Here is a 27,975-nt window from a genome sequence, read left to right as displayed (position 1 = left end):
TAATAATAACATATCATAATATAATATATTTTTCCAGAAGAAGGGACGGGAAGGAGAGGGGGGAGGAAGGAAGGAAGGAAGGAAGGAAGGAAGGAAGGAAGGAAGGAAGGAAGGAAGGAAGGAAGGAAGGAAGGAAGGAAGGACGACTTCATATGAGGATTTTTCAAAATCATCCCAGAACGTAAAATAGAGAGCCAAACCTAGTGGTTAAGGCATAAGGCTAGAAACCAGGAGATTGTGACTTCTAGCCCCACTTTAGCCATGAAAGTTGGCTAGGCATCTTTAGGACAGTCACTCTTTCTCAGCCCTCAATGTCAGGCTCAAGTGATAAGCAATCTATCAATTCCTGTTGCAAGCAGTAATCAACACTCAATTGATCAGAATGTGAATTATAAACTGTCAAAACATGCTTGTGGTCAATATATTTTTAGGAGTTTTCTGCTGGATGTACAGGTAGTTCTTGACTTACAACAGTTCATTTAGGACCATTCAAAGTTACAAGGGCACTGAAAAAAGTGACCCCGTGATATATATATTTGCACAGTAGGGGTTACATTTATGTAGTTGTAAATATTTTATATTGAGTTGCTGACAGATAAACAATGGCTTATGTTGTTTTTTTAATATACTTTATTAAATTTCTGTAAAAGATAAAATACAAAAAAGAACTATGAAGAAAACAAGAAAGGTGAAGGTGCAAAAGGAATAAGGAAAAGAAAAAAAATAGAAAAAGATTAACTGCCAACTTTCCTTGATATTGTTACAAGTATAACATGCATTAACATTTTTACCTAAAATTCAGTACAGGTAGTCCTTGACTTACAACAGTTTGTTTAGTGACCATTCAAACTAACAAAGGCACTGTAAAAAGTGACTTATGATCATTTTTCACACCTATGATGGCTGTAGCATCCCCATGGTCACGTGATTAAAATTTAGATGCTGGACAACTGGCTCGTGTTTATAACAGTCACAGTTGCAACCTTCTGACAAGCAAATCAGTGGGGAAGCCAGATTCACTTAACAAGCCTATTACTAATTTAACAATTACAATGATTCACTTAACAACTGTGATAAGAAAGGTCGTAAAATTGGGTAAAATTCACTTAATGTTGCATTTAGCAATTTGGGCTCAGTTGGGGTCGTAAATTGCAGGTCTGTAGAGATTCTCAGTCATCAAGGTCATAGTTGTCCCAAAGGTGCTTTTTCAGGAGGCATCTGGAGTTTCTTGTTTTTTTGTCTTCAAAGACGTTTCGCTTCTCATCCAAGAAGCTTCTTCAGCTCTGACAGGATAATGGGGAATGGAAGGATTTATATTCCTTGCAGATGGCTGGTCATTTGCATCCTTTTAGAAGGTTCCTGAAGCACTTGGAGGATTATCTGTGTCCTCAGAGTCACCAAAGTAGTGCTAATGGATCCATTCCTCCTTCCATACCATTCAAAGGGTGTTCATCCCAAATTATATAGTTAAAAGTCTGTACAGATTCTCAGCCATCCAGGTCATAGTTGCCTCAAATGTTCTTATTCAGGAGGCAATTAGACTTCCTTGTTTTTCTTTGGAGAGGTTTCACTTCTCATCCAAGAAGTTTCTTTACCTCTGACAAGATAGTGGGGAATAGAAGGATTCCATTGCAGTCAGGTGGTCATTTCCATCCAAAGGATGCAAATGACCAGCTGTCTTCAAGGAGTATAAATCCTTCCAGTTGCCTCCTGAAAAAGCACCTTTGGGACAAGTCTGCCTGCAGTTAGAGTTAACCTTTACACAGATTTATCAGGGTTTGTGACGGGTCTACCTATATTTTCTTCATTATAACAGTGAAGGTGTTTTATTTTAGGTGACACATTCTGATTTGATTCCTTTTGTTTTTGCATTTTCCCTTCATAGACACACTATGAAAGCGGAGAGCACATTATCAGGCAAGGTGCTCGAGGAGATACTTTCTTCATAATCAGCAAAGGAAAGGTAAGCTTTTCTGACACCGTTTAAAGGGAATGACTTATGGGGATGAGATACCAGCTGTTGCTTTTCTTTTCTTTTGAAAACACTAAGAGGATATATTCACTTTCATATTTGATTAAAAATTGTATCTTCATGTGTGGGTAAACACCGTGCTTCCCAAGTTGTTTGTTTATTTAAGCCTATTCACTGCTTGACAGGAAAGATTATGTACCTGTCAAAGCTTATTTACATGTTTTATTTTTTTCCACCCATTATTCTGTAAATGCTTCCTAACCTGTATAAAAATATAAACACCCATGATATCAAAAATATGCCAAGGAAATCTATGTATTGAATTGGTCTTCGCATATCAGTTTTGATACATTAACGCAAGGGTCTTCAAACTTGGCAAATTTAAGACTTGTGGATTTCAACTCCCAGAATTCCTGAGCTAACATGACTGGAGGAAGAATTCTGGGAGTTGAAAACCACAAGTCTTAAAGCTGTCAAGTTTGAAGACCCCTGAATTAACGACTTAGGATATGTTGCAAATTGCTTTTTAAATTCAGTGGGTTTTTGTTTAAATGCAATTGCTAAATCTGAAAAAACACCGTAAGTTAAAGATGTTGTTGAAATTTTCTGAATTCATTCTTGGACTTCAGCTCTATAATTAAGTGTTAAAGCAGATTAAGAGAAAAAGACAGTTTTACTTCAGTAATCTGAATCTACAAAACAATCTTCCTACCTAGGTGTCAGCTCTTGCCTTTTGCTTTAATTTCCATTCACCACGACGTGTGATAGGAGGTGTAGTAGGAACAACACTGGTGACAGCAGCAGTTAAGAAGGCTTACAAAAACCTTTGCAAAAATGGCAACTTTGAAAGGGTATAGGTGTTTTGCAGCCTAGCGTTTAAAGCTTACCACATGTGGTAGAGCCAACATTTTCCACATTGGAAATGGCTACTCAGCAGAGGTGGAATTCAGATTTTTTTTACTACCAGTTCTGTGGGCATGGATTGGTGGGTGTGGCAGGGGAAGGACACTAAAATCTCCAGTCAGAGGTGGTATTTGCCGGTTCTCCAAACTACTCAAAATTTCCGCTACCGGTTTTCCAGAACTGGTCAGAACCTACTGAATACCATTTCTGCTACTCAGCCATTCTGTTTATAAGAATAAATAAATAAATAATTTTCCCTCCACCTCAAGTGGTTTCCAAGGAGAAACAAAGATAATTGTATTTTTTTTTCTTTGATCAGAAGAGTTAGTTTGACCATCTCTGCTAACTCCATCAACTTTTATAGTCATTCATCCATTGTAGGAATCAATGTCTCCTCCCATTCTTGCCCATAATCTTGCTGCTTTCAACATATATAACACCATATGTAACATGCAGTGGATAGACAATGGCTAAAATGATGATGATAACATAGTTTATATCATATAAAGTATAAGAGTTGCGGTGGTACAGTGGTTAGAACGCAGTACTGCAGGCTACTTCTGCTGCCTACCGGCTGCCTGCAATTTGGCAGTTTGAATCTCACCAGGCTCAAAGTTGAACTCAGCCTTCCATCCTTCCAAGGTGGGTAAAATGAAGACCCAGATGGCTGGGGGCAATAGGCTGACTCTGTAAACTGCTTAGAGAAGGCTGTAAAGCACTGTGAAGCAATATATAAGTCTAGGAGCTATTGCTATTATTACGGAAAAGTAAAAAGTTGAGGTTTGATGCTATTATCTTATTCTACTGCACCAAAGGAAAATCAAAAGCTTTTCTTTCTTTTTTCCTTTTGCCTCATACTTTCCCTTTTCCCTCCCTATTTTCTTTTGTATTTTTGTATTAATAAGTATTTTAATAAAATTAAAAATACGTTAGAATTTGAAATAAATAAATAAGAATAAATTGAGAGGACCACTGGTTTGAAAGGGAGGGACAAAGAGGCCGTCTATGGTAAAACTGAGTTGCTGTCTCTCATCAGAGGGGAGGCATAATTTACCACCAATCTCTTGTCTACAATGGAGTCCTTTCAACACTTACAAGAAGATTCCACACCCATTTGCACTGTGATTCGGATAACCCTGCGGTTACAGATAAACTCTTAAGTGGCTTCAATGATTCTCAGAGAGAGTGCTAATAAACCAAATGATTGCAAGAAATATAAATTTATTTATGTATTTATTTATTTTGATTTGTCAATCGCTTACAAGATAATAGGTATAAGTATAAACATGAGTAAGAATAAAAGAAATAGCTACAAATAAATGGGGACAATAGGACAGGGACGGGAGGCACGATGGTGTACTTATGCATGCCCCTTACAGACCTCTTAGGAATGGGGTTCCCCCCATCCCGTCAGAACTAAAGAAGCTTCTTGGGTGAGAAGCAAAATGTCTTCAAGGAAGAAACAAAGTCCAGTTGCCTTTCAAAAAAAGCACCTTTGAGACAACCCTGATCTGATTGGGAATCTCCATAGTCAAATGGGTTTTGGATTGGCCTGTTGCATCTCAACTGAATGTCTAGTAGATGTCAATAGTATATTCTTGCAAATCAGTTGCCCAGCCAACATCTTCTTGACTGATCTAAGACAACACTTCTCCATGAAAAATCATCTTTATCTGAAATTCATTAATAACAATTTAATCATCTGACAACTTGGGATAAAAAATCAAATCCCATCAAGACTTCAGTAGCTTCCATTACAGTATCATTCTTGGTTTCGACCTATCTATAGAATAAAACCAGGCAGTGGGCTACAAATACATTTGTTTTACCCGCTTGATGGAGATCCTCAATTAATAGAATTAAACCAGTCATTCAGGAGACCGAATTATCCAACCAAGATCAAAAGACAAACTAATAGAACCAGAATGTTTCCCAGAGAGAGAACCTATTAAAAAACAAAAACAGCAGACACTGGTGATAGTTACCCACAGCTCACAGTTCAAGCCACTCATTAATGGCCTACAACCTAGATAATGGCACTGCATTCCATATTTGCATAGAGACAACTGCCCAACAGATTCTCACAAATAACTAATAGCAGAACAGGGATACTAATATGGGAATTAAACTGCAACAAATACAGATGTCTACTGTGCCTCCACATCTCTACCAAGAGACTATTGCAGGCCCCAATAGCTATACACAAAGCGTTAAAGGTGTCTTCACATGCCCTTCTACTGCTGTGATATTTTCCAACAAAAGAACAATTTTGCACACAAAAAAGTAATGGACACAAGTCCATCAGGAATCATAACAAGGACACTGTAATATCAATATCCCAGAACATACTCTTACAGATCTCAGTATGACCATTTTGGAAAAAAACAGACTTTAGCACCATGATTGAGAAGGAAATTGCTGAACTCAAGTGAAAAGGTTTCAGGCTATGTCAAAAGTTCTCAATGAACACAATAACAATTGTTCATTGATAAGGTGCTTCTAATCTGTCTTCCCCTCCTCATCTCAAATTAAATCCCTATTTAAATCAGTTTAGCCTTTCCATAAATGTGATAAGTGAACTGTAGCCTTTTAATAATGTTTATTAGTTGGAAAAGATGCTATCCAGTTTCTGAAGTTTCCTTAATCTTTTTGCTGTCACCTAGTGGTCACTTAACCCAAATATTTTATTTTATTTTATTTTATTTTATTTGTCAATTGTTTACAAGATAATAAGTATAAGTGTATACATAGTTATGAATACATGAAATGGGTACATATAAGAAAAATAAAAGAAAAATAAAAGAAACAATAGGATAGGGACGGTAGGCATGTTGGTGCGCTTATGCACACCCCCTAGAGACCTCTTAGGAAAGGGGTGAGGTCAATAGTAGACAGTCTAAGGTTAAAGTTTTTGGGGTTTGGGGAAGAAACTACAGAGTCAGGTAGAGTATTCCAGACATTGATCACTCTGTTGCTGAAGTCGTATTTCCTGCAATCAAGCTTGGTGCGGTTAACCTTGAGTTTGTATCTGTTGTGTGCTCTTGTGTTGTTATGGTTGAAGCTGAAGTATTCATTGACAGGTAGGACATTGCAATGTATGATTTTATATACCATGCTTAAGTCAGACCGAAGACGGCGTAATTCAAGGTTTTCTAGTTCTAGAATTTCAAGTCTGGTGGCATAAGGTATTCTACAACGAGTAGAGGAGTGGAGAACTCTTCTTGTGAAATATTTCTGGACTTTCTCAATTGTGCTAATATCAGATATGTAATGTGGGTTCCAGACTGATGAGCTGTATTCAAGTATTGGTCTAGCAAATGTTTTGTATGCTCTAGTTAGTAGTGTGATATTACCAGAGAAAAAGCTACGTAAGATTAGGTTAACAACTCTTAATGCCTTTTTGGCTATGTAGTTGCAGTGGGCTCTAGCACTTAGATCATTAGAGGTGAGTATTCCAAGGTCCTTTACAGAGCTTGGATCATCAACAAGATCTTGACTATTCAGCTTGTATTTTATTTTCGGATTTTTTTTGCCAATATGTAAGACAGAGCATTTATTTGTTGAGATTTGAAGTTGCCATTTGTTTGACCATTCTGATACACAGTCAAGATCTTTTGAAGGGTAGCAGTATTGTCTGTGGTATTGAACAGCTTTACATCATCAGCGAAAAGAACGCAGTTGCTCTTAATATGATCACAGAGGTCATTTATGTAGAGTATGAAGAGAGTTGGTCCTAGAACACTGCCTTGGGGACACCACTATTGACAGGTACAGAATTTGATAGGACGCTCCCAATTTTGACCATTTGTTGTCTGTTTGACAGGAATGCTTCTATCCAGTTATGCAGTTGTCCAGAGATACCATAGGATTTTATTTTTAGTAGTAGTTTGTCATGTACCACTGAATCAAAGGCTTTACAGAAGTCTATGTAGATTGCATCTATTGTTTTGCCCTGATCAAGTTGTGTAGTCCATATGTTTTTGCAGTGTAAGAGTTGCAGATTACAGGATAGTTTTTTTCTGAAACCAAATTGTTTATTGGAGAGTAGGTTGTTTGTCTCTAAGTGGAGGATGATGGATTGGTTAATAATTGATTCCATGACTTTACAGGAGACGCAGCATAAGGAGATTGGTCTGTAATTTTCAACTAGGCTGGGGTCTCCCTTTTTGAAGATGGGGATGACTGTGGCTTGTGACCATAGGTTAGGCAAGGAGCTGGTCCTGAAAGATTTTTCAAAGATTATGCTTAGAGGTTTGGCTATGGCAGTGGATAGCTTTTTTAAGAAATAGGCACATATTCCATCCGGTCCAATAGATAGAGATGGTTTTAGATTGCGTAGTGCTTTTTCAACATGGTCTTCTGTAAAATCGATATGTATTAGATCATTGTAGTTATCTGTGGTTCGGCTAGGAAATACTGGACATGATCCATTGCTGTTTACAAATACTGAGCCGAAAAATGTGTTAAAGATGTTGGCTTTAATGGTGTCGTCATTGCAGTCTTTACCATTAGGTCCTATCAGGGGTGGGATGGACCTTGAATCTTTTAGTTTGTTGTTTACAAAATTGTAAAAAGCACTGGTGGAATTGGTGCTTAGAAGGTTTTCCTCTTGTTTAATGTGATAATTGGTGCATTCGGTCTTTATTTGGTGGCATAAATTTTTGTATCGGCTTTTGAAATTGGCAACGTGACCAGATTTGTTTTTCCGCCAGAGTGATCTCTTTTTGGATTGAAGTTTCCTTATTGTTATGGGCAATCTGTTTTTTTTTTTTGAGGGGGGGGGAGTTGTTGTTGGTACATATAGTTTGATGACTCTTTTGACTTCAAGTAAAAATATGTTGTAATGGTCTTCAACAGTATTGCATCCAGTGAATAGAGATTGCCAATCAAGGGATGAGAGATCGTTGTTTATAAGATCATAGTTGCCTTTTTTGAAATTATAATTGGGGATTACATCATTGTGGTGGTTTTTGTGTGGACGTATGTTGAGACAAAAGTCAATCATATTGTGGTCACTGCTGGAAAAGGGTTCTTAATTTGTATTCCGTAAATTAAATTCAAACTATTGCAGAAGATGAGATCGAGGCAGTTGTTTAGTCTAGTGTTGTTGGTTACTAGTTGTTCCAGTCCCAGATTTGTAACAGCATTGTAAAAGGTTGCATGTATGGTTTCAGTTGTACATTCATTTAGGGTCCAGTCAATATGAGGCAGATTGAAATTACCAAGAAAGATAAAAGGGTATGGGCAGGATGCTGCCCATGTTAGTAGTGTATTTAGCTTGTTTACATGTTCGATGTCATAATCAGGTGCTCTGTAACATAGTAAGAATCGAATTGTGATATTTAAGGATAGTTCACAGATAATGGTCTCAGGAAGAGCAAGCTCCTGGGTAACTTGGATATTTTTTAGATGTAAGGACTTTTTATAGAAGATAGCAACACCACCTCCTCTACGAATTTCACAATCTGATCGGTAAACATGATAGTCTCTTACTGTGGTAATGGAGTCAGGGAGAGATGCGTTGAGCCATGTTTCACAGACAAATATAATGTCGAATTTAGCCATATTTAGTAGGAGGAAAAATTCAGGTGTTTTATTTACAAGGCTTCTTGCATTGAGTAGCTTGCATTTAAGGCCAGCAGTAGTTGGAATTGAGGTAGTTAGGGGCGTGCGTGCCTAGTCTTGGGTGATGGTGGATTGGTTGAGGTAGGGTTGTGGTTGAAGGTTAAAGCTGAGTTGCGGGATGTGCGACTTACTTTTGATACAGTCAGCATGGTAGTCAATGTACAGGCCCTTCTCTCCATTGTCTAGACGTTTTTTGAGTTCAGTGCGGAGTACACGGGAGCGGGCACGTTGCTGTATGGTTAGGTCAGGGCAACAACAGAGGTTCTTATGGTTGGTGTTGGTTTTGGCGAGTGAATTTATAGTGTAAGTGAATTTGCGTTTGCTTGATTCATTTTTGCAAATGACCCTGCAGAAGCGTGGGGTCACAGAGCCGTCTCTGTTTTTGAGCTCTCGGCCAATGCGGGAAATGTCAAGTATTTCATCAGGGGAGATGGTTGATGCTTGATAATCACTGATGATGTTTCGGACAGTTGTGATGTCATCATTATCATTGATGCCCTCTAGACCTAATAAGATGGCGTTTGGACGTTTCCGTTCATGCTCAACAGCTTCTCTGATGAGGATTGGGATATCAATATTTGTCTGGGTTATGTTTTTTTGTGGATTGGGTTGTGGATTGGGTTGTGGTTGTTGAGTAGAGATGTGGTTTGTAGCTATTGGATGTTCAGGTTTTTGCGTTGTGTCTTTTTTTTCGAGGTTGGATAATCTTTCTTTTAAGGCGTCCAGGGATGCTACTATGGTGTCAAGGGATGTTGATTAATGGTATCAACTCTTTCCAACAGATCCAGTTTGGGTCTGCATGATTTGCAGAGATATGGAAACTCATTGGATGATTCTAGGTATTGAATCATTTGCTTGGGTAATCCCAAGCAGTCATGATGAGCGTATTTGTTACACAGAGAACATTTGATGGAGTTTTCATTATCCTTTAGAGTTTTGTGGCATTTAAGGCATGTGCAGGAGTCTTGTGGTTCATTGTTGGGGATTAATTTCTCTTTAGGTTGTGGTTTGGCATTGGATTTTTTTCTTAGCATGGTAGGTTTGTTAAGATAGTACGTTGATTGAATTAATTAATGGAACAATTTTGGGTAATCAATATAGCCAATATCACACCAATCAATCAATTGCAGTAATCTCTCTAGTCAGATAATTTCCTAAGCAACAATCAACCTAATCAATTAATTACACTAACTACTAATCAATTAATTACACTAATCATTAGTCACACTGTTCAATTAAATTCACTAAATCACTGATTTTACTAATCAATTAAATTACATGAATCTTGATCTTTTAAACTAGTCAGTAATCACACTCTTTGCACTAAACACTCTAATCACACTAATCAATTAATACAATAAATCAATTAAACCATTAATAAAATATTTTATAGAAATTGATTATCTAATCATTGATGTAGGTGATGAGGTAGAAAAGTTGTAAGTTTTGAGGTAATGAATTAATATGGCAGTTCAGATTTGGGTCTGATGCCCAGCAGATGGAAAGTGTTGAGATTTGAGTAGATAAATAGGAGGAAAAAATAAATCAAGTGACTTTCAAGGTTTTTTTTTTTTTTTGAGAAGCTGGGTGATAGCTAAATATTTCTGAGTCAATGTGATAGAGGCTGAAGAGATTTTACCCATTTACCCTCTAGGACAGAACAAAGATTTTATTACACAAATATCCAACAGTTAATGTAAATGTTTTGGCAATAGGCTAAATTTGACCCTGCCATTTTGTATCCGTATACAAAATCTATTCAGAGAAGAACAATTGGATTGTAGATGGCATTTATGTAGTTGTAAATATTTTACTTTGGCATTGAGTTGCTCACAGATTAAATAATGGCTTATCTTTTTTAAAAGTACTTTATTATATTTCTGCAAAAGATAAAATGTAAAAAAGAAGAAAGGACAATTATGAAGTAAATAAGAAAGGTAAAGGTTCAAAAGGAATATGGGAAAAAAGGAAAATAAATTAACTTCCAACTTTTATCGATATTGTGATAGCTGTAAAACACATGAACACTTTTATCTAAAATTCAACAGTATTTCTATAATCATAAGCAATTCTAACTGTCAAATTCCAAAATTAATATAACATTTCTTTCAGATTTCAGTCCAAAAGTGGTTTCCATATAGACACAAAGCTAAACACTTTTCTTTAGTTAATTTTGCTCTTTCAGCTGGTTCCAATAACTTCACCATCTATTCTTCCATTGTGGAAATCTGTAAGTCATTCCATCTTTGGGCCTACAAAAATCTATATGTAGTAGTTGCATAGTTATAATATATAAAAACAAAGAGTTTTTTTCTTCCAATTGCTAATCCATCAAATCTAAAAGATGAACCTCCGGTTTCAATTGTACGTTTATTTTCAGAACTCTCTGATTTAAAGTACATACTTGATCCCAATAACAATTAGCCTTCTTACAAAACAATGGCTTATCTCAGTGGTTTTCAACCTTTCTTTCACCACAGGCACCCTTTAAATATCTTTTTTGACCACGGATCATGGCCACGAGCCCCCAAGATTTAACTCAAGATTTAAATCATAATATTTCTTCAAGCCTTGGCCAATTCCCTGTGATAACATTGTGTCGTCCCCCCCAGGGGTCTGTGGACCACAGATTGAGAGCACTGGATTATTTTAAGCAATCTACTGTGCATATTACAAGAGGCACAGAAGCTCCCCATCATAATATTCTTTCAGATGAGTATGACAATTCTTAGTTCAGTGACGCCCTGTATTTTATGCTAAGTATTTCTATTATTATGAAGAAGAAAGTTCCACCAGCTTTGTTAAACTATAGAGGACACCAGTGAAATTCTTCAGAAGATATGTTCTTCTCAGAGAAAACGTGACTGGTTTGTAGATGCTGATCTTAAATCTTTCAAACTCTAATTTAAATTCTTAATGGACATAGAATTTCTGACTTCTCTTATGGTCAGATATTTTAACACTGTTATGCCTTGTCAATCAGGGATCATGTAAGGTTGCAACAACCAATTTTATGTGGCTAACAAAGATGTGCAGAAACCCAAAGGTGCTTTTTTCAAGAGGCAACTTCTTCAGCTTCTTGGATGAGAAGTGAAACATCTTCAAAGAAAAACAAGAAATTCCAGTTGCCTTTTGAAAAAAGCATCTTTGGAACAACCACGACCTGGATGATTGAGAATCTCCATAGATATTTAGCTATGCACTTTGGGATTAACACCCTTCAAATGGGTTTCTAGAAAAATTGCAGACTATAGGAAAGAGGGATCAAAGAAACCATCTAAGACTCCAACCTCCAAGTGATCTCAACAATTGTCTAAAAGAATACAAATGACCAGCTTTCTGCAAGGAATATAAATCCTTCCATCCTCCACTGTCCAGTCAGAGATGAAGAAGCTTCTTGGGTGAGAAGTGAAATGTCTTCAAAGAAAAAACAAGAACATCCAGTTGCCTCTTGAAAAAAGCACCTTTGGGCAATCATGACCTGGATGACTGAGAATCTCCATAAACGATGTGCAGAAACCTTTTAAAACTGTCCCTGTGCAACTGAAATTAAAGCTAATTTAAGGAAGTCCTGGTGTGTGAGGGAAAAGCTTTTTCCATCCTCAAAGTTGATCTTTCCTACACATCTTAGAGAATTGACTGGAGCTGATTATATTCTGGAAATAAATAAAGAGCTACCAAAAATAAGGGCAGGATTTTAATCTCTCAGATCCCTTCCAAATAAATTTCTAATTTCTTTGGCAGCTGATGAGATCAGAACTCGGGTAGCTTCTCAAGCTAATTATATGCAAATAATCATACACTAATATTTCAGGATCTTGTTTTACATCAAAATATCCTTTTAGTATATTTAGACATAGGTATCCAAATATTTAATCCTAACATCTTCCAAAGATAATAATTATTTAAATCTGTTTTTTCCTACATGCTGTGAATGCTTTTCTAATATACCTCAGTAATGTTTCCTGAAGCTATACTGCAGTATAAGTTATTAGCCTTGTATTCCACTTGGCACCTGAGGCTAGAAAATAGTTATTTATTCTTACTACTATCAATATTCTGTATGCATGAGAGAGAGAGAGAGAGAGAGAGAGAGAGAGCGCTAAACACACACTGATTTTACTAACTTACTTTGCATTACCATCTAATTAGGTAAATGTCACTCGTGAAGATTCACCTGGGGAAGATCCTATATTTCTTCGTACTCTAGGAAAAGGAGATTGGTTTGGGGAAAAAGCACTCCAGGGGTAAGTATTAATGCACAATTTAGATTTGCTGTAATCAATAGGTAAATTATATACCTTGAAAACTGAAAAAAAATGTAGCATCATTACCATATTATTATTAAACTATCTAAGATTGAAAGTAGTAAAGAAGTAGACAACTCTGGCACAAAATCACTAATTCAAGGAAAAGACATATTTCCTGTTGTGGTTAAGTCCTTAAAAATCAGGCACAAAAAGTTTTTTAAGAGTTAAATGCTATATCGTGCATTCATATTTTTCATTGTGTTCGGCTTTATTTCCTTCTAGCTGACTTGGGTCACATCAGCTACTTACATGAGAAATCATCACAAAAGTATACATTGGGATTAGACTGGATTTTGGAATAGTCTTAGTTGTAAACATGTAGCAGACACACAAACACACACACACACACAAATACAAACACACACACAAAAGGAAAACAGTAACAATAACATTTCCGCATTTTTGTCAAGAAAACAACACATCCTCAATTTGAGTCCAAAATTTATGTTGTAAAGTGCGAATTTTGTAAAGCGAATTTTGCCCCATTTTATGACTTTTTTTGCCCCATTTGTTAAGTGAATCCCAGAAGTTAACAAAATTGCAGTTTTGTTAAGTGGTTGTTAAGTGAATCTGGCTTCCCCATTGACTCTGTCAGAAGGTCGCAAAAGGGGACACTCTCACTGTCATAAATGTGAACCAGTTGTCAAACATCCGAATGTAAATCATGTGACGAAGGGGATGCTACAACTGTCCTAAGGGTGAAAAATGTCATAAGTCACTTTTTTCAATGTTGTTGTAACTTCAAACAGTCACTAGGTGAACTGTCAGCTTTGGAAGCCATATTGAGATTCGATGCTCCTACACTGCCACAATTGAGCCTGAGAAAGTGGGAGGGAAGAATTCATTTGAGTATATCTAGTTAGACAAAATAAAATTCATGTCCTGGTTCAAGGTCACCGAGTGTGGCACATAATGAAATGGGAATCTTACTTTAGGATGGATGGTGATTGGACCATGTGAGGTGATGATGGCTAAGGGGGGGGATGGACTTGTAGTTTTGACTCTTGCAAGGAAGCCCGAAACTTTCAGATTCAGGATTCCACAGATGTGCCAGTTACTATCCTAATAAAGGAACCTTTGAGAAATGTCTGTCTCAGAGTTATTGGTTGGAATGGAAGGTTGCTGGAATGCTGACATGAACTATTGTAAGTTGAGGACTACCTGTAATTTATTAGAAGTCAAACTTGAGTCAGAGAAAACTTTACAATTTTCAACTTTTGGGGAATCACTTAGGAAAATTAGGAATAAGCATAAATTATTTCTTTATGAATGCCAGATCACTTCGTACTCAATTAATGATTATTAAGTTTCTCACACATCCCTCTTTGATGGTTATGCGTTGGTATCATACACCCTGAATATTTTATTGCATCACTCCATTAATGTATTTGAAATATTTAACTCATATCCTCACAAAACATTTTAGTACTCAAACCATATTTCTCAATGCTTCTGCTAAGTATTCATTCTTTAGAAACCTGTTCTTACTTAAGATGTGATATTTTGTAAGAATACGCCAAACATTATTTTATCAAAAAATTGTTAAGCAGTTTGATACAACCTCTTCCATAAAGCTCATTTCTATGCTAATTTTTAATCAGCTTTTCAATCATAGTACTTGTTTAGTTTAAATAAATTCATTTTCAAATATTCATATAATACATATACAACATTGTAATACTCAATTCAAAAATAATTCATGTTTGAGAACTCAAGTGAAACTCTGGACTTTTTTTTCATCAATACTCAAATGAAAATATATTGTTGAGCTCCAACAGAGCTCAGATTCCTAACAAAATTTGTTCTGCTTGAACAAGTGTTGATTTTTACCAATAATGGTTAAATTGCTGAGATATATCAATATGTCAATGAAATATTCTGGTGAGTAGAGTTTCTGAATAAGCTGCTGCCAGAAAAATTTTCCATAAATTTCAAAGACTGGCATTTTAAGAATTACCAATAAAGGAAAATGTTTTAACTTAGGGTTGAAATGAGGGGCTCTTGGTGCTCTCTGAACTCACTTGTTTTCTTGAAGACATTTCATTACTCTATCTGGGTAACATCATCGGTGCTAGTAAGGAATGCTGTTTGCTGTCAGTTTATATCCTTATATAAAGAGACAATCAACCAGCCCCAAAGAGAAAAGGACTCCATCAATAATCAGCACTCAGATCAGCATAGGTCAACTCCAAGGTTAACTTCAGGCCAACAATCAAATATTGAAAATACATGTTTCCATGAAATAGGCATGTAAACAATTGAATGTAAACATGTCTTAAACTGTTAACAATGCGCCATAATCCTAATGAGTTAAATACTGTATGTTACTAATATAAAGCAAAACATGTTGTGTAGGAATTACATTCATGCTGAAACTGCTGAAGCTGTTCAATTTTTATGAATGACTGAAGCTATACCTTTTAAATACTCAGCCTGTTTTCAGTGGTTCATGAAAACATTGTACGGTTTCAGTGTTTGTCAGCTCCAGGAAGGAGAATGCAGTCCATCATTTTAGTAATAGGTACTCCATTCATGTGTAGGGGTTGTCCACAAATCAGACTTTCTTGACATGGGGATGTCTATGCAACGATGTTTTTCTCATAGTCTTTATGTTATATTATGTGCAGTAAGAAACAAGGCCTTGGAGAAGAGTTTTCCAAGGAGTAATAATGCTTATTCACCTAGCATTGGAATGCTTTCCTTAGGTTTGTTAAATTCTAATTTTTAACTAAAAATCGATGTGGTATAGTTAAAGTTGCTGAACATTCAACAGGATATTTCCACATTCAGGTATAGATATTGGAGAACATTTGCCTTTTTTTTTTTTTGGCAAATGATATGAAGAGTGTTTGCATGCATTTTCTTTCTTTCTAAAATATGTGCATTGCATCTATAATCCACTTTTGGAGTGTGATTCTCATATTTTTTTAAGAAGAGCTAATACGAAGCACAGGCATACTTTTCATTACATAGTGCAATATGCACATATTTTGTACTTAGCTATCTGGAACCCAGGTGTGAATTCAGCATTTATGACAAAATTGGAAAGCTTCTAACTGAAGCATCATGGTTTGTGTTCTCTGATGTCGGGAAATTGGTTTCTTGGTTCCTGCAGCAGTCCTGGAAACTATACAAAACCACTGTAGTATATGATCATATATGCACACCAAACAATAGTAGTCCTTTTAATACCATCTTTATAATAACAATAATAATAATCAATGAATCATTTGCAAACAGCAGCTTTACTCGGAAAAACTTACATCCTGTGACAATATCTTTAACAATATCTTTAAATATCAATTTCTGCCTATCTCAGGTCTTTGGGAAGAACTTGACAAGTCAAGAAAAGTGCCAAATCCAATCTAATCATTTGGCTGACTGTGAGAACAACTATTGATTAATAATTACTATTGTTTATTATTGCCCTTGGAGCAATACCTAAAGGATTCCCTTGATATCATTTATCAGACCTGAATAGCCTAATTTCATAAAATCCCTTGCTTGGCACTGTCTATATTTTTGGATGCTACTTTAATAATACTTAGAACCTTGGTTAGGACTTGAATTATTAAGTTTCCATCAAATTGTGAATCCAACTGTTGATTAGTCAGAAATAATAATAATTTGACAAAATCACCACCATCATTCTGGATAGAAAGACCAGAAAATAAATGGCAATGAATCATGCCCTTTATCCATGCAGTGATAATTATAGATTCTACTTACCAAGGAAAATAGGTGGGCACTGAATTTCACATACACCAAACCAGCAGTCACCAACCAGTGGGCCGTGAGAAAATTTTGGTGGGCCACAGAGAAATCTCACCCCCAGAGCACCCCCCCAAAGCAATTAATCCAGGCTGCGCAGAAACACAAGGCTGCACAGCCCACATGGCCCACATGAACCACCACCATCCCGGCTACTTACTCCTTACCCAGCAAACTTGCCTGCTAAATTGCTGTTTTTCCTTTTTCCGACCATCATCTGTTCTGCTGTGCTGGGAGATTTAGATTAGCTTGGAAGCAGAAAACGGTTGGATTTCTTGCTTTCTAGCTAGCCTTGAGATCTTCGGCTCTGCTTTTAAGCACAGCCAAATCTCCTTTAGGACTGAATGTTCTATTATTCAGTGCAGACTCACAGCAAACAAATTTAAGAGACAGAGCTAGCCGATGGCAGATAGATAGATCTCTGAATGAATCTGTGATTCTGTGAGCAACTCAATCTGCCTGCCTGTTTTGCCTGCTTTTGGGTGAAAGTTGCTCTTTTTTTAAATAAAAAATTCAATATTTACATACATGGTATGTTGTGATTTAATGGGGGTGGGTTTCGTGGGTTTGCTTGCTAGAAAATTTTATGAGTTTGCTTGCAAGCAAATTTTATGTGACAGACTGAGCTAGCCAATGGCAGATAGATTTCTGGATGAATCTGTGATTTTGTGAGCAACTCAATCTGCCTGCCTGCTTTGCCTTATTTTGGGTAAAAGTTGCTCTTTTTTAATAAAAAATTCAATATTCATAAAAATATTTATATTTACGTACAAGCTATGCCCAGCCAGTCTCATGACCACCAAGCCACACCCACAAATTAGGCCACACCCACAGAACCGGGTAGTGGTCCCTGGGATTTAAAATTATGAGTTTGGTGGTCCCTGAGGTCCAAAAGATTGGTGACCCCTGCACCAGACAGTTTTAAAAATAAAAAGAACTTTGGAAGAATATCTGAAGGCCAGTGAAGAAGATGCACTGAAGCTAGTACACCATGAAGACTTATTGAATACCAGAGAGAGAGAGCACACTGATCTACAAGAAAGACCAAATGAAGACTAGAGAAGAGACATGGCAAGACACATTACATGGCCATAAAACAAATAGCAGGCAAAGCAGATAACCACAACATCTGGCAATGGCTAAGAGCAGAAAAATTGAAGCAAGACAGAAGGGCTTATTCTGGCTTCAGAAGGCACAGCTTGAAGAACAAATGCATTTAAAGCCAGAATTGAGAAGACAGCAACAGAAACAAATGCTGTCTCTGCAAAAAAAAAAAAAAAGCAAAAAAACAGTGACCCACTAGTTGGCTGCTACGAGAAAATCGCACAGACTGGTTATAAACAATGGCATGACAAAGTAGCAACAATAGTGCATTGGAATATTTGTAAGAAATACCATTTGCAAGAACCAGAAAACTGATGAAGTAATAGAAAATGAAGATGCTACAGTGCTCTGTGACTTTAGAATACAAACAAACCTGCCACAATGTTCGGAATAAAAGTCACCTAACAGTAATTTGGGTTGGAGAATATATAAAGCAGGATAGACATTTTAATACTGTCTCTTTAAGAGAATCCTAAAAGTGTAATTGCATGTGGTTTCTCAAATGGCCATAAGATGGAGCCGGAAAGCTGTGTTGTCTTTAGTCTTAGTCTCAGAAGAGAGTGTGTCTCAGTGAGTCTCTTTTTCCTTCTGTTGAAGAGAGTTGTCGTTCCTAAATGGCTGTTACTGATCGTTGATGTAAGTCTGTTACTGAACTGTTTTTGACACTGGATTTTGTTATTGGATTATCCCTGGACTAAAAACTGACTGATTTAACCTGTGAATGACTTTGGACTGCTTGTTTTGAACTTTGCTTAAAACCTTTATTGGAAGTTAAAAAAACAACATTTACTTGGTTACAGTGGTTGGTTTACTTGTACAGTGTATCTGTGTTCTGTGTGTATATTATTCAAACACTACTCTCAAATAAATCTCCCTGTATGCGCTCATTCTCCTAACTGGGAATTACCTCAACACACATAACACCCCAGGCTTGACAACTGTTCATATGAAAGACAAAAAAAGTCTGAATAGTGGATGCTACAATACCTGAAGACATAGAAGAGAAAGAACAGGAGAAACCCCCAAATCCTAAAGGCCTGCAAATAGAAGTAGAATTAGCTTTCTTTTAAAGATAGTATGAATAGTAATAAGTGCCTTCGTGGAAATTCCAAAACATCTGGAGCATGGCTTCAATATCATCAGCATTGACAAAATCACAATCAATTGCAGAGGGCAGCTTTACTTGGAATAGCTTACCTCCTGTGAGAATACTTTTAACATCATCAAAAAACAATGTTTGCCTGTCCCAGATTCTTGGGAGGAACTCAATGGTGGATTAAAAATGCCAAATGCCAATCTAAACATCTGGCTGACTATGTGACCAGTCAAAATAATTATAATCTATTCTTAGATACTATCTTAATAGTTCTTACAACTTTAATTATTATGTTTTCATAAGTCTGTAAATCTAACAGTAGATTACACTCAATGTAAAGCAAATGACTCACTGAACCTTCAGAGGTACGAAGACATATAAATGACCCCACTAAAATGGTGCCAGGCTTTGAACTATCATGTCAGCAATGGACAATCTTGAACAGGATTCACACATCCATGGTGGGATTCAAATTTTTTACTACTGGTTCTGTGGGCGTGGCTATGCGGTCATGCGACCGGGGAGGTCAAAAGACAGAAACTCACCTCCTGGAGCAGGCGATTGGACTAAATGACCTCCAGGTATCTTCCAGCCCTGGATTGCTGTGCTGCTTCAAAGCATCCTCTGAAGCTGCGTCTAGTGCCAAGGTTTGTGGGACTTCCTTCCTATCCTTTTTGTGTATATTCACAGTTATTGTACTCTCAAATCGCAAATGGAGACGTGGGTACTCTATTTTTCTTATCTTCATTTTAAAGTGCTTTGGTTTTATTGTATTGAGAACAGTTGCTGGGATGCATCCACAGTTTCATTGTACTTGTACAATGACAATAAAGTTATTCTAATTCTAATTCTAATTTTTATCTTTCTTTCTTTCTTTCTTTCTTTCTTTCTTTCTTTCTGTTTCTTTTTTTATCTTTCTCTTTCTTTCTCCCCTCCCTCCCTCTTTCTCTTTTTTTCTTTTGCTGCACCCACCCACCCACCCCCGCACCCCATTTTTGCCCTAGTGGGCCTCAGTGAAGCCTCCTGGGAGCAAAAACAGGGTGCAGTGGGGCCCACGCAGCACCCCCGTGCCCTGTTTTTGGCCTAGTGGCTTCAGGGAAGCACTGAAAAAAAGAAGCATTTTGAAGCAAGGCGGGTGGGAATCAGCTGTGTCACACAATTTAGATTAGCTAGAAAGCAAGAAATCTGACAATTTCATGCTTTCTAGCTAATCTAAATCGTGCAGCACAGCTGATGGTCACCCCGCTGATAGTCAGAAATACCAGTTCGGCTGAACCAGTAGCATTTTTTAGTACCGGTTCGAGTGAACCAGGACGAACCGGTAGAATATCACCACTGATTCACACCTCGCATGGTGTCTGCCAGGACTGTATTTATAAATGGGGCATATTATCCTATTCTTGGTGTGACTGCAGGGTCCCATGTCAAACTATAGGTCACCTCATGACCAGCTATAAGCTGAGGGTATATACCAGTCCAGTATCTGATTTTTTAAATATAAACAATGCTGAACTTCAGTGGTTAGATGGCCTAGACATTGGTATTTGAACATAGATCTTTTTAACATATTGTATTGTGTTCTATCAGTCTAGATGAAATGTCAATATATATTGCTAGTGCCATATATGATATGCCATGCACTAGATAAATAAATAGTAGATTACCTATCCATAATAATAATATTTATTACCACATCCTAGGTTCTTGTTAAGAACTCAAAGCATAGGAGGACCAACACCAGTTAAGTGACTGGCAGCTATGTTTTCACATTTTTGTGTATATAATAATAGCAATATCAATAGCACTTCGACTTATATACCGCTTTATAGTGCTTTACAGCCCTCTCTAAGTGGTTGACAGAGTCAGCATATTGCCCCCAACAATCTGGGTCCTCATTTTATCCACCTCAGAAGAATGGAAAGCTGAGTCAACCTTGAGCCTTGGTGGGATTTGAACTGCCAAATTGTAGGCAGCTGGCTGCAGAAGTAGCTTGCAATGCTACACTCTAACCACTGTGCTCCAGAGGCTCGTATCTGTATGGTGTCCAATTCTTTACAACTTTGATTATCCCACAGATATCATTCAGTGAACGTACAATAAATTTACACTATAATGTTCCTCCAACTCTTAGTTTCATGGGGACAGAGGAGGTTTACAGATGGTCACTTAAATGTTGCTGTTGGGAATTTCATCTGTTTTACTGACTGAGCATCATTCTATTTGCCAGTATTTCTATAGATGCATAGATTTGCTCTTTTAAAATTTCCTCTTGATGACCTGTTGTTCATAGGTTTTGTTATACAGCTACATGTGTGACATTTCCTATTCTAACTGTGATGACCCAGGGTAAGATACAAAACAAACACTGTCACAGAAAACAGGTGAAGCCCCTTTTATTCCTTCACTTTGCTTCCAAGCTCCGAATCTCTTTGACGGAAGACAAAAAACCTCCCACACAGTTACACAAAGAAGGAAAAAAAGCCACACAAACCAGGCAAGATAAGAGCTGGAGGATGTCCACAGATAACACACACTGGGAAGGACGCCAAACTCAAAGAGGAACTATAAACTAGTGATAGTTACCTGATTTGTTTCCAGAGTTTGCCAGTACGCTGGTCCAAACTCTTATTCAGTTGTCACACCTGCAGCCCATGAAGAGGATCAAGTCCCTCTCCTCCTGAGGAGACCACGTCTCTCCCTTATTCTCTTCTCCCTGCATGCCCTAGGATGCATAGGGGATGGGCCTGAGTCCTCCTCTGACTGCTCAACCGGCCTCTGCCCTTCCCCAGCCTCCTCCACAACCTCTGGAGCCACACTTCCATTCCCTGTCAGCTGTTCTTCCTCTCCCTCAGAGTCAGTCTCCACCAGGGGCATGACACTAACAGCTGCTTGTTGTGAACTGATAAATATCTACAATATGTTCTACATCATAGAATACTTTTATTGGCCAAGTGTGATTGGACACACAAGGAATTTGTCTTAGTGTAAATACTCTCAGTATACATAAAAGAAAAGATAAAAGGAAACTGTCAATATAAATCGTAAGTATACAAGCGACAAAGTTACAGTCATACAGTCACAAGTTTGGAGGGGATGGGTGATAAGGAGTGATGACAAGATTAACAGTAGTGCAGACTTTGTAATAGTTGAACAGGGTTGAGGGAATTCTTTGTTATCATTATCCCACACTGGTAACTTAATGTCACTGTTATATTTTGGGCTTTATATATGCGAACAAGAAAAATCCTCCCCCAACTAGAAGATTGAAGTCAGGGTGCTGTTCACTATTTCATGAAGTCCAGAAATGACATGGAAATACAAAAGAAAACCAGACATAAGCTTCCTACACTTCTCTGTCTCATGTGTTGATGCTTTCATTTATATTCACTGGTGTTAAGGAATTCAGATCTCGATAATAATAAAAAATGTGTTGGCAGAGACTAGAGTAGTTTAGATCATAACAATCTATAGAGAATGTTATGAATTGTACAAAGAGTCATAGTCATTCCTTTAAAAGCCTATAGATGATGATCTTTGCTCTGGAATCAATACCAATTAGAATACTAATCTTTCTAGGTCAGTAATGCTGTTGATTTTTAGTCAGAGAGAAACTTGGGTTAATTATTCATGAACACATTCGGAATTGAATTATCTGCAACCACAATCCAAGCAGACGGTTGTCAACTACAGATGCATCATTTTTCTATCATATTTACTTCCTACTGGATACCTGGAGCAGAACTGGATATCCCTTTCTACTGTATAGAACGCAGTCTCACGGCTTCAACCCAGAGGCATTAACTCACCATCCACAAGATCAAAAAAATATATATATCTTGTATTGCAAATGTAGGTTTTGTACTGCTGAATAACTAAACTGTGTGCTCTCCTTTGATGAGTACCCAGTCTTTCAAATTCAGAGAGTTTGTTTAGACACATTGAGTGGATATAGCCAAATAAAAAACCTGGAAACAAGTTTGCAGGCCTCTGTATGTAGCATCCATACCCCCACACAAGGCATCCCTGATCTAACAGATATACTTTTGCAGAGCTCCTCAGAGAATATTCAGATAAATTCTTCATTTGGTCTCCTTCATGTGGCATGTATGTTTGTTTGTTTTTTTTAAAAAAAGAGTTGCAAGCAGTTTATCCTGCATAAACAATAATAGAACCTGCCAGGTAAATAACATATAACTAGGATCACAGCAAATAAATGCTCTAAAAAGCAGCAGCTAAACAACAATAAGGATAAACTGCTTGCAACTCTTTTTTTAAAAAAAAATCAAACATACATGCCACATGAAGGAGACCAAATGAAGAATTTATCTGAATATTCTCTGAGGAGCTCTGCAAAAGTATATCTGTTAGATCAGGGATGTCTTGTGTGGGGGTATGGATGCTACATACAGAGGCCTGCAAACTTGGCAACTTTAAGACTTGTGGACTTCAACTCCCAGAATTTTCCAGCCAGCATAGCTGGCTGGAGAATTCTGGGAGTTGAAGTCCACAAGTCTTAAAGTTGCCAAGTTTGGGGACCCCCGCTATATATATCACCTTTTATTATTTTTGCAAACAACTCAAGGCAATGAACATTATACAACACACCTTCCTCCTCCTATTTTTGTCTTCACAACCCTGTGAGGTGATGTTAGCCTTCGTTTGTACTCTTAGGAATTCTAGCAATAAACTCTGTTACTCACAGGATTTGTTGTGAATAGGTAGGTTTATTTTCGCTCGTTTTCCTTCAAAGACGGCAACAACGGATATCCCGGATAAAGTCAGTGCTGAGATCATTCGTCTCTCAGCACAATTTATCAAGCTGCCCCACCCTATACAGCTAACTAACATCCGCCCTCCCCATTAGTCCTGCACCCCGCCTCCACTTCGCAATTCTAAACGCCACTAATTACCAAACAGAATGTGGTTTCAATTCCCAGGTTGTGCTTTAATTTCCCTAATGATTGTTTGTGTTTCATTTCGGGTAATGAGAGGAGTTGGAGCCACAAACTCTCTTTCACGGCATCCCCGCTGCATGTTCGTGCTGACACGAGAAAAGTCGAACTGGGGTGGGATCCGCAAACGCAAGTGACGCCTTCCGATCAAGTTGATATATTGCAAACGGCAGGAATGGACTTTCACTCCCCAATCAAGACAATGTGTCGGGATTCACCTCAGTAGATAAACCAGTCAGCTCTTTAAATCCCGACAGGTGAGTTGGCTGAGAGAGACCTAGAGGTCACCCCATTGGCTTCCATGGCTAAGATGGGGCTAGAACCATGGTGGCTAACCTTTTGGGGCTCCTGTGCTGAAGATTGCACTTGCTCCCTCATGCTTGTGTTGCCCTGACCCAGAAGGCAATGCGTGCCCACCCATGTCCCTTGTGCATGCATGCGTGACCCCCCTCCACATGTGCTGTGCATTTCTGCGCTTGTGCATGTGATCCTCCATTCACCTCATGCATCTCTGTGCATGCGCATGAGACCCCTCCCACATTTCTGTGCATGCGCGTGTCTCCCGTGCACTCCTGCACCCCACGCATGTGTGCCAGATACCCGACAACCAGCTGTCAGGCAGGCAGTGCGTGTCGCATGCACAGTGGGGCTCTTCCAGGTGACCTCTCACGTGCTGGCTGAAATGGCTCTGCTTGCCACTTCTGGCACGTATACCATAGGTTCGCCATCACGGGACTAGAACTCATAGTCTCCCACTTTCTAGCCTGGTGCCTTATGCACTATACCAGGGATGTCAAACTCACGTCCTCACTTCATCGTCATCATTTCATATCGGAACTTTTTCCCCCTTCATTAAACCAGGCGTGAGCAACGTGTGACGCATCTGGCCCAAGGCCCGGTAGCTTGACACCCCTGCACTAGACTAAACTGACTCTATTTATTTTATTTAGTTTGTCAATTGCTTACAAGATAATAGGTATAAGTAAAAACATAAGTATGAATACAAGGATACATATAAGAAAAATAAAAGAAACAATAGGACAGGGACAGTAGGCACCTTGGTGCGCTTATGCACACCCCCTACAGACCTCTTAGGAAAGGGGTGAGGTCAATAGTAGACAGTCTAAGGTTAAAGTTTTTGGGGTTTGGGGAACAAACCACAGAGTCAGGTAGAGTATTCCAGACATTGACCACTCTGTTGCAGAAGTCGTATTTCCTGCAATCAACTTTGGTGCGATTAACCTTGAGTTTGTATCTATTGTTTGCTCTTATGTTGTTATGGTTGAAGCTGAAGTATTCATTGACAGGTAGGACATTGCAATGTATGATTTTATACACTATACTTAGATCAGACCAAAGACGGCGTAGTTCTAGGTTTTCTAGGTCTGGAATTTCAAGTCTGGTGGCCTAAGGTATTTTACAACGAGTAGAGGTCTCCCACTTTCTATCCTGTTGCCTTATGCACTATACCAGTGGTGTCAAACTCACGTCCTCACTTCATCATCATCACTTCATATTGGAACTTTTTTTCCCCTTCATTAAATCGGGCGTGGGTAGTCTGTGACGCATCTGGCCCGTGGCCCGGGAGTTTGACACCCCTGCACTAGACTAAACTGACTCTCTACCAGACCAAAGTGGCTAGCTATAATTTTATTCACTGCTGTGTCACCTTCTCATTGCAGGTTAACCTTAAAGGGTAGCAATAATAAAGGGCAGTGCAGGGTTCCATACCTAATGCAGGTTTGAAGGCTTATATTAGGAATGCAGATCATTGGTAACGCTATTGATCAGAGAAGAATCTATAATAATTTTCAGTGATCATTTGAATCCCAGTTAAAAAATCTTTTCAGGTCTCTTAGGCTGCAGCAACATTCATCCTGTTCAATATTTTCTTACAGGTTCCTTTTCAGGCCAAATCAAATGTTTAGCTATATTTAGAAGATCTGAAACCCCACTTATTTGCATGCAGATACAGCTTGCTCTTCTTGATATTAACCCTCCCCCCTCCCCGAATAAATGTACTTTGAAATAAAAGCCAAATTAAAGCAGAGACGTTTGTTCTCTTATGTTTTCTTCCCAATCCACTTACAGGTGAAACTCGAAAAATTAGAATATTGTGCAAAAGTTCATTTATTTCAGTAATGCAACTTAAAAGATAAAACTAATATATGAGATAGACTCATTACATGCAAAGCAAGATAGTTCAAGCTGTGATGTGTCATAATTGAGATGATTATGGCCTACAGCTCATGAAAACCCCAAATCCACAATCTCAGAAAATTAGAAGATTGTGAAAAGGTTCAATATTCTAGGCTCAAAGTGTCCCACTCTAATCAGCTAATTAAGCCATAACACCTGCAAAGGGTTCCTGAGCCTTTCAATGGTCTCTCAGTCTGGTTCAGTAGGAAGCCCAATCATGGGAAAGACTGCTGACCTGACAGTTGTGCAGAAAACCATCATTGACACCCTCCATAAGGAGGGAAAGCCTCAAAAGGTAATTGCAAAAGAAGTTGGATGTTCCCAAAGTGCTATATCAAAGCACATTAATAGAAAGTTATGTGGAAGGGAAAAGTGTGGAAGAAAAAGGTGCACAAACAGCAGGGATGACTGCAACCTGGAGAGGATTGTCAGGAAAAGGCCATTCAAAAGTGTTGGGGACTTTCACAAGGAGTGGACTGAGGCTGAAGTCAATGCATCAAGAGCCACCACACACAGACAGATCCTGGACACGGGCTTCAAATGTCATAGTCCTCTTGTCAAGCTGCTCCTGAACAACAAACAACGTCACAAGCGCCTTACCTGGGCTGAAGAAAAAGATAACTGGTCTGTTGCTCAGTGGTCCAAAGTCCTCTTTTCTGATGAGAGCAACTTTTGCATCTCATTTGGAAACCAAGGACTCAGAGTCTGGAGGAAGAATGGAGAGGCACACACTGCAAGATGCTTGAGGTCCAGTGTGAAGTTTCCACAGTCTGTGTTGATTTGGGGAGCCATGTCATCTGCTGGTGTTAGTCCACTGTGCTTTATTAAGTCCAGGATCAATGCAGCCATCTAGGAGATTTTGGAGTACTTCATGCTTCCTTCCTCAGACGAGCTTTATGGGGATGCTGATTTCATTTTCCAGCAGGACTTGGCACCTGCCCACACTGTCAAAAGCACCAAAACCTGGTTTAATGACCATGGGATTACTGTGCTTGATTGTCCATCAAACTCGTCTGACCTGAACCCCATAGAGAATCTATGGGGCATTGCCACGGGAAAGATGAGAGACATGAGACCGAACAATGCAGAAGAGTTGAAGGCCGCTATTGAAGCATCCTGGTCTTCCATAACACCTCAGCAGTGCCACAGGCTGATAGCTTCCATGCCATGCCGCAGTGAGGCAGTAATTGCTGCAAAAGGGGCCCAAACCAAGTACTGAGTACATATGCATGTTTATACTTTTCAGACGTCTGATATTGTTCTATGTACAATCCTTGTTTTATTAATTGCTTGTAATATTCTAATTTTCTGAGATTGTGGATTTGGGGTTTTCATGAGCTGTAAGCCATAATCATCACAATTATGACAAATCACAGCTTGACCTATTTTGCTTTGCATGTAATGAGTCTATCTCATATATTAGTTTCACCTTTTAAGTCGCATTACTGAAATAAATGAACTTTTGCACAATATTCTAATTTTTCAAGTTTCACCTGTAGTCACATCTAAACATGCCCTGTAACTTTGTGGCTTCCTTTTGTTATTTTAGCACAGACAACTGCAATGGCCTATTATGAATCACCTGCTGAAATCTTGAATTTCCTAAATTCATTGCCATTTAGTAACCTTGCTCCTGTTTCAAATGTTTGTGCAATACTTTGTATAAATCTGTTTTATTTTCTTCCTTCCTCTCTCCTGTTTTTGGCCTTGACTTTTAAATCACAGACTAAATATATTAAACTTGAAAACAGCCTGCTTTGTGTAATGGAATGTCTAAAGTTCCATGGTTGCTAGTTTTCTTCACACAAGTTATCTGTGAAGAATATTGTTACCTTTAGAGAGTTTGGAATGATCTTGCTGAAGTACAGAATAACACAGCTGCCTGGGTTGCTTGTCTGTAGCTTTCATCAGCTGTGTTTCAACAACACGGAATGTTGGATGTATATGAAGAAGAATTAGGGAAAAATTGAAGTAACAGATCATGTGGAATATGTAATTTAGATACTGCAAAAAGGGTTTTGAGATAGAAATTTGGAGAAAGTC

At 38.2% G+C, this 27,975-nt stretch overlaps 1 protein-coding gene across 2 annotated transcripts in view; it reads left to right on the top strand.

The window, feature by feature from the left end:
* Positions 1–27,975, top strand: part of PRKG1 (protein kinase cGMP-dependent 1) — an 878,222-nt gene that overhangs the window by 689,339 nt on the left and 160,908 nt on the right. For both annotated transcript variants that reach the window (XM_026719912.2, XM_026719913.2), the window contains exons 6-7: positions 1,886–1,963; positions 12,653–12,747. In XM_026719912.2, the coding sequence (XP_026575697.1) occupies positions 1,886–1,963; positions 12,653–12,747 (173 nt within the window). The remainder of the gene's footprint in view (positions 1–1,885; positions 1,964–12,652; positions 12,748–27,975) is intronic.

Source organism: Pseudonaja textilis, chromosome 4 (genome assembly GCF_049901715.1).
Source record: "Pseudonaja textilis isolate UNSWEBS1 chromosome 4, rPseTex1.2, whole genome shotgun sequence".
In the NCBI taxonomy this organism is placed as follows: domain Eukaryota; kingdom Metazoa; phylum Chordata; class Lepidosauria; order Squamata; family Elapidae; genus Pseudonaja; species Pseudonaja textilis.
The sequence above is the reverse complement of the archived record's forward strand: the minus strand, read 5'-3'. Positions and strand labels throughout refer to the sequence as shown.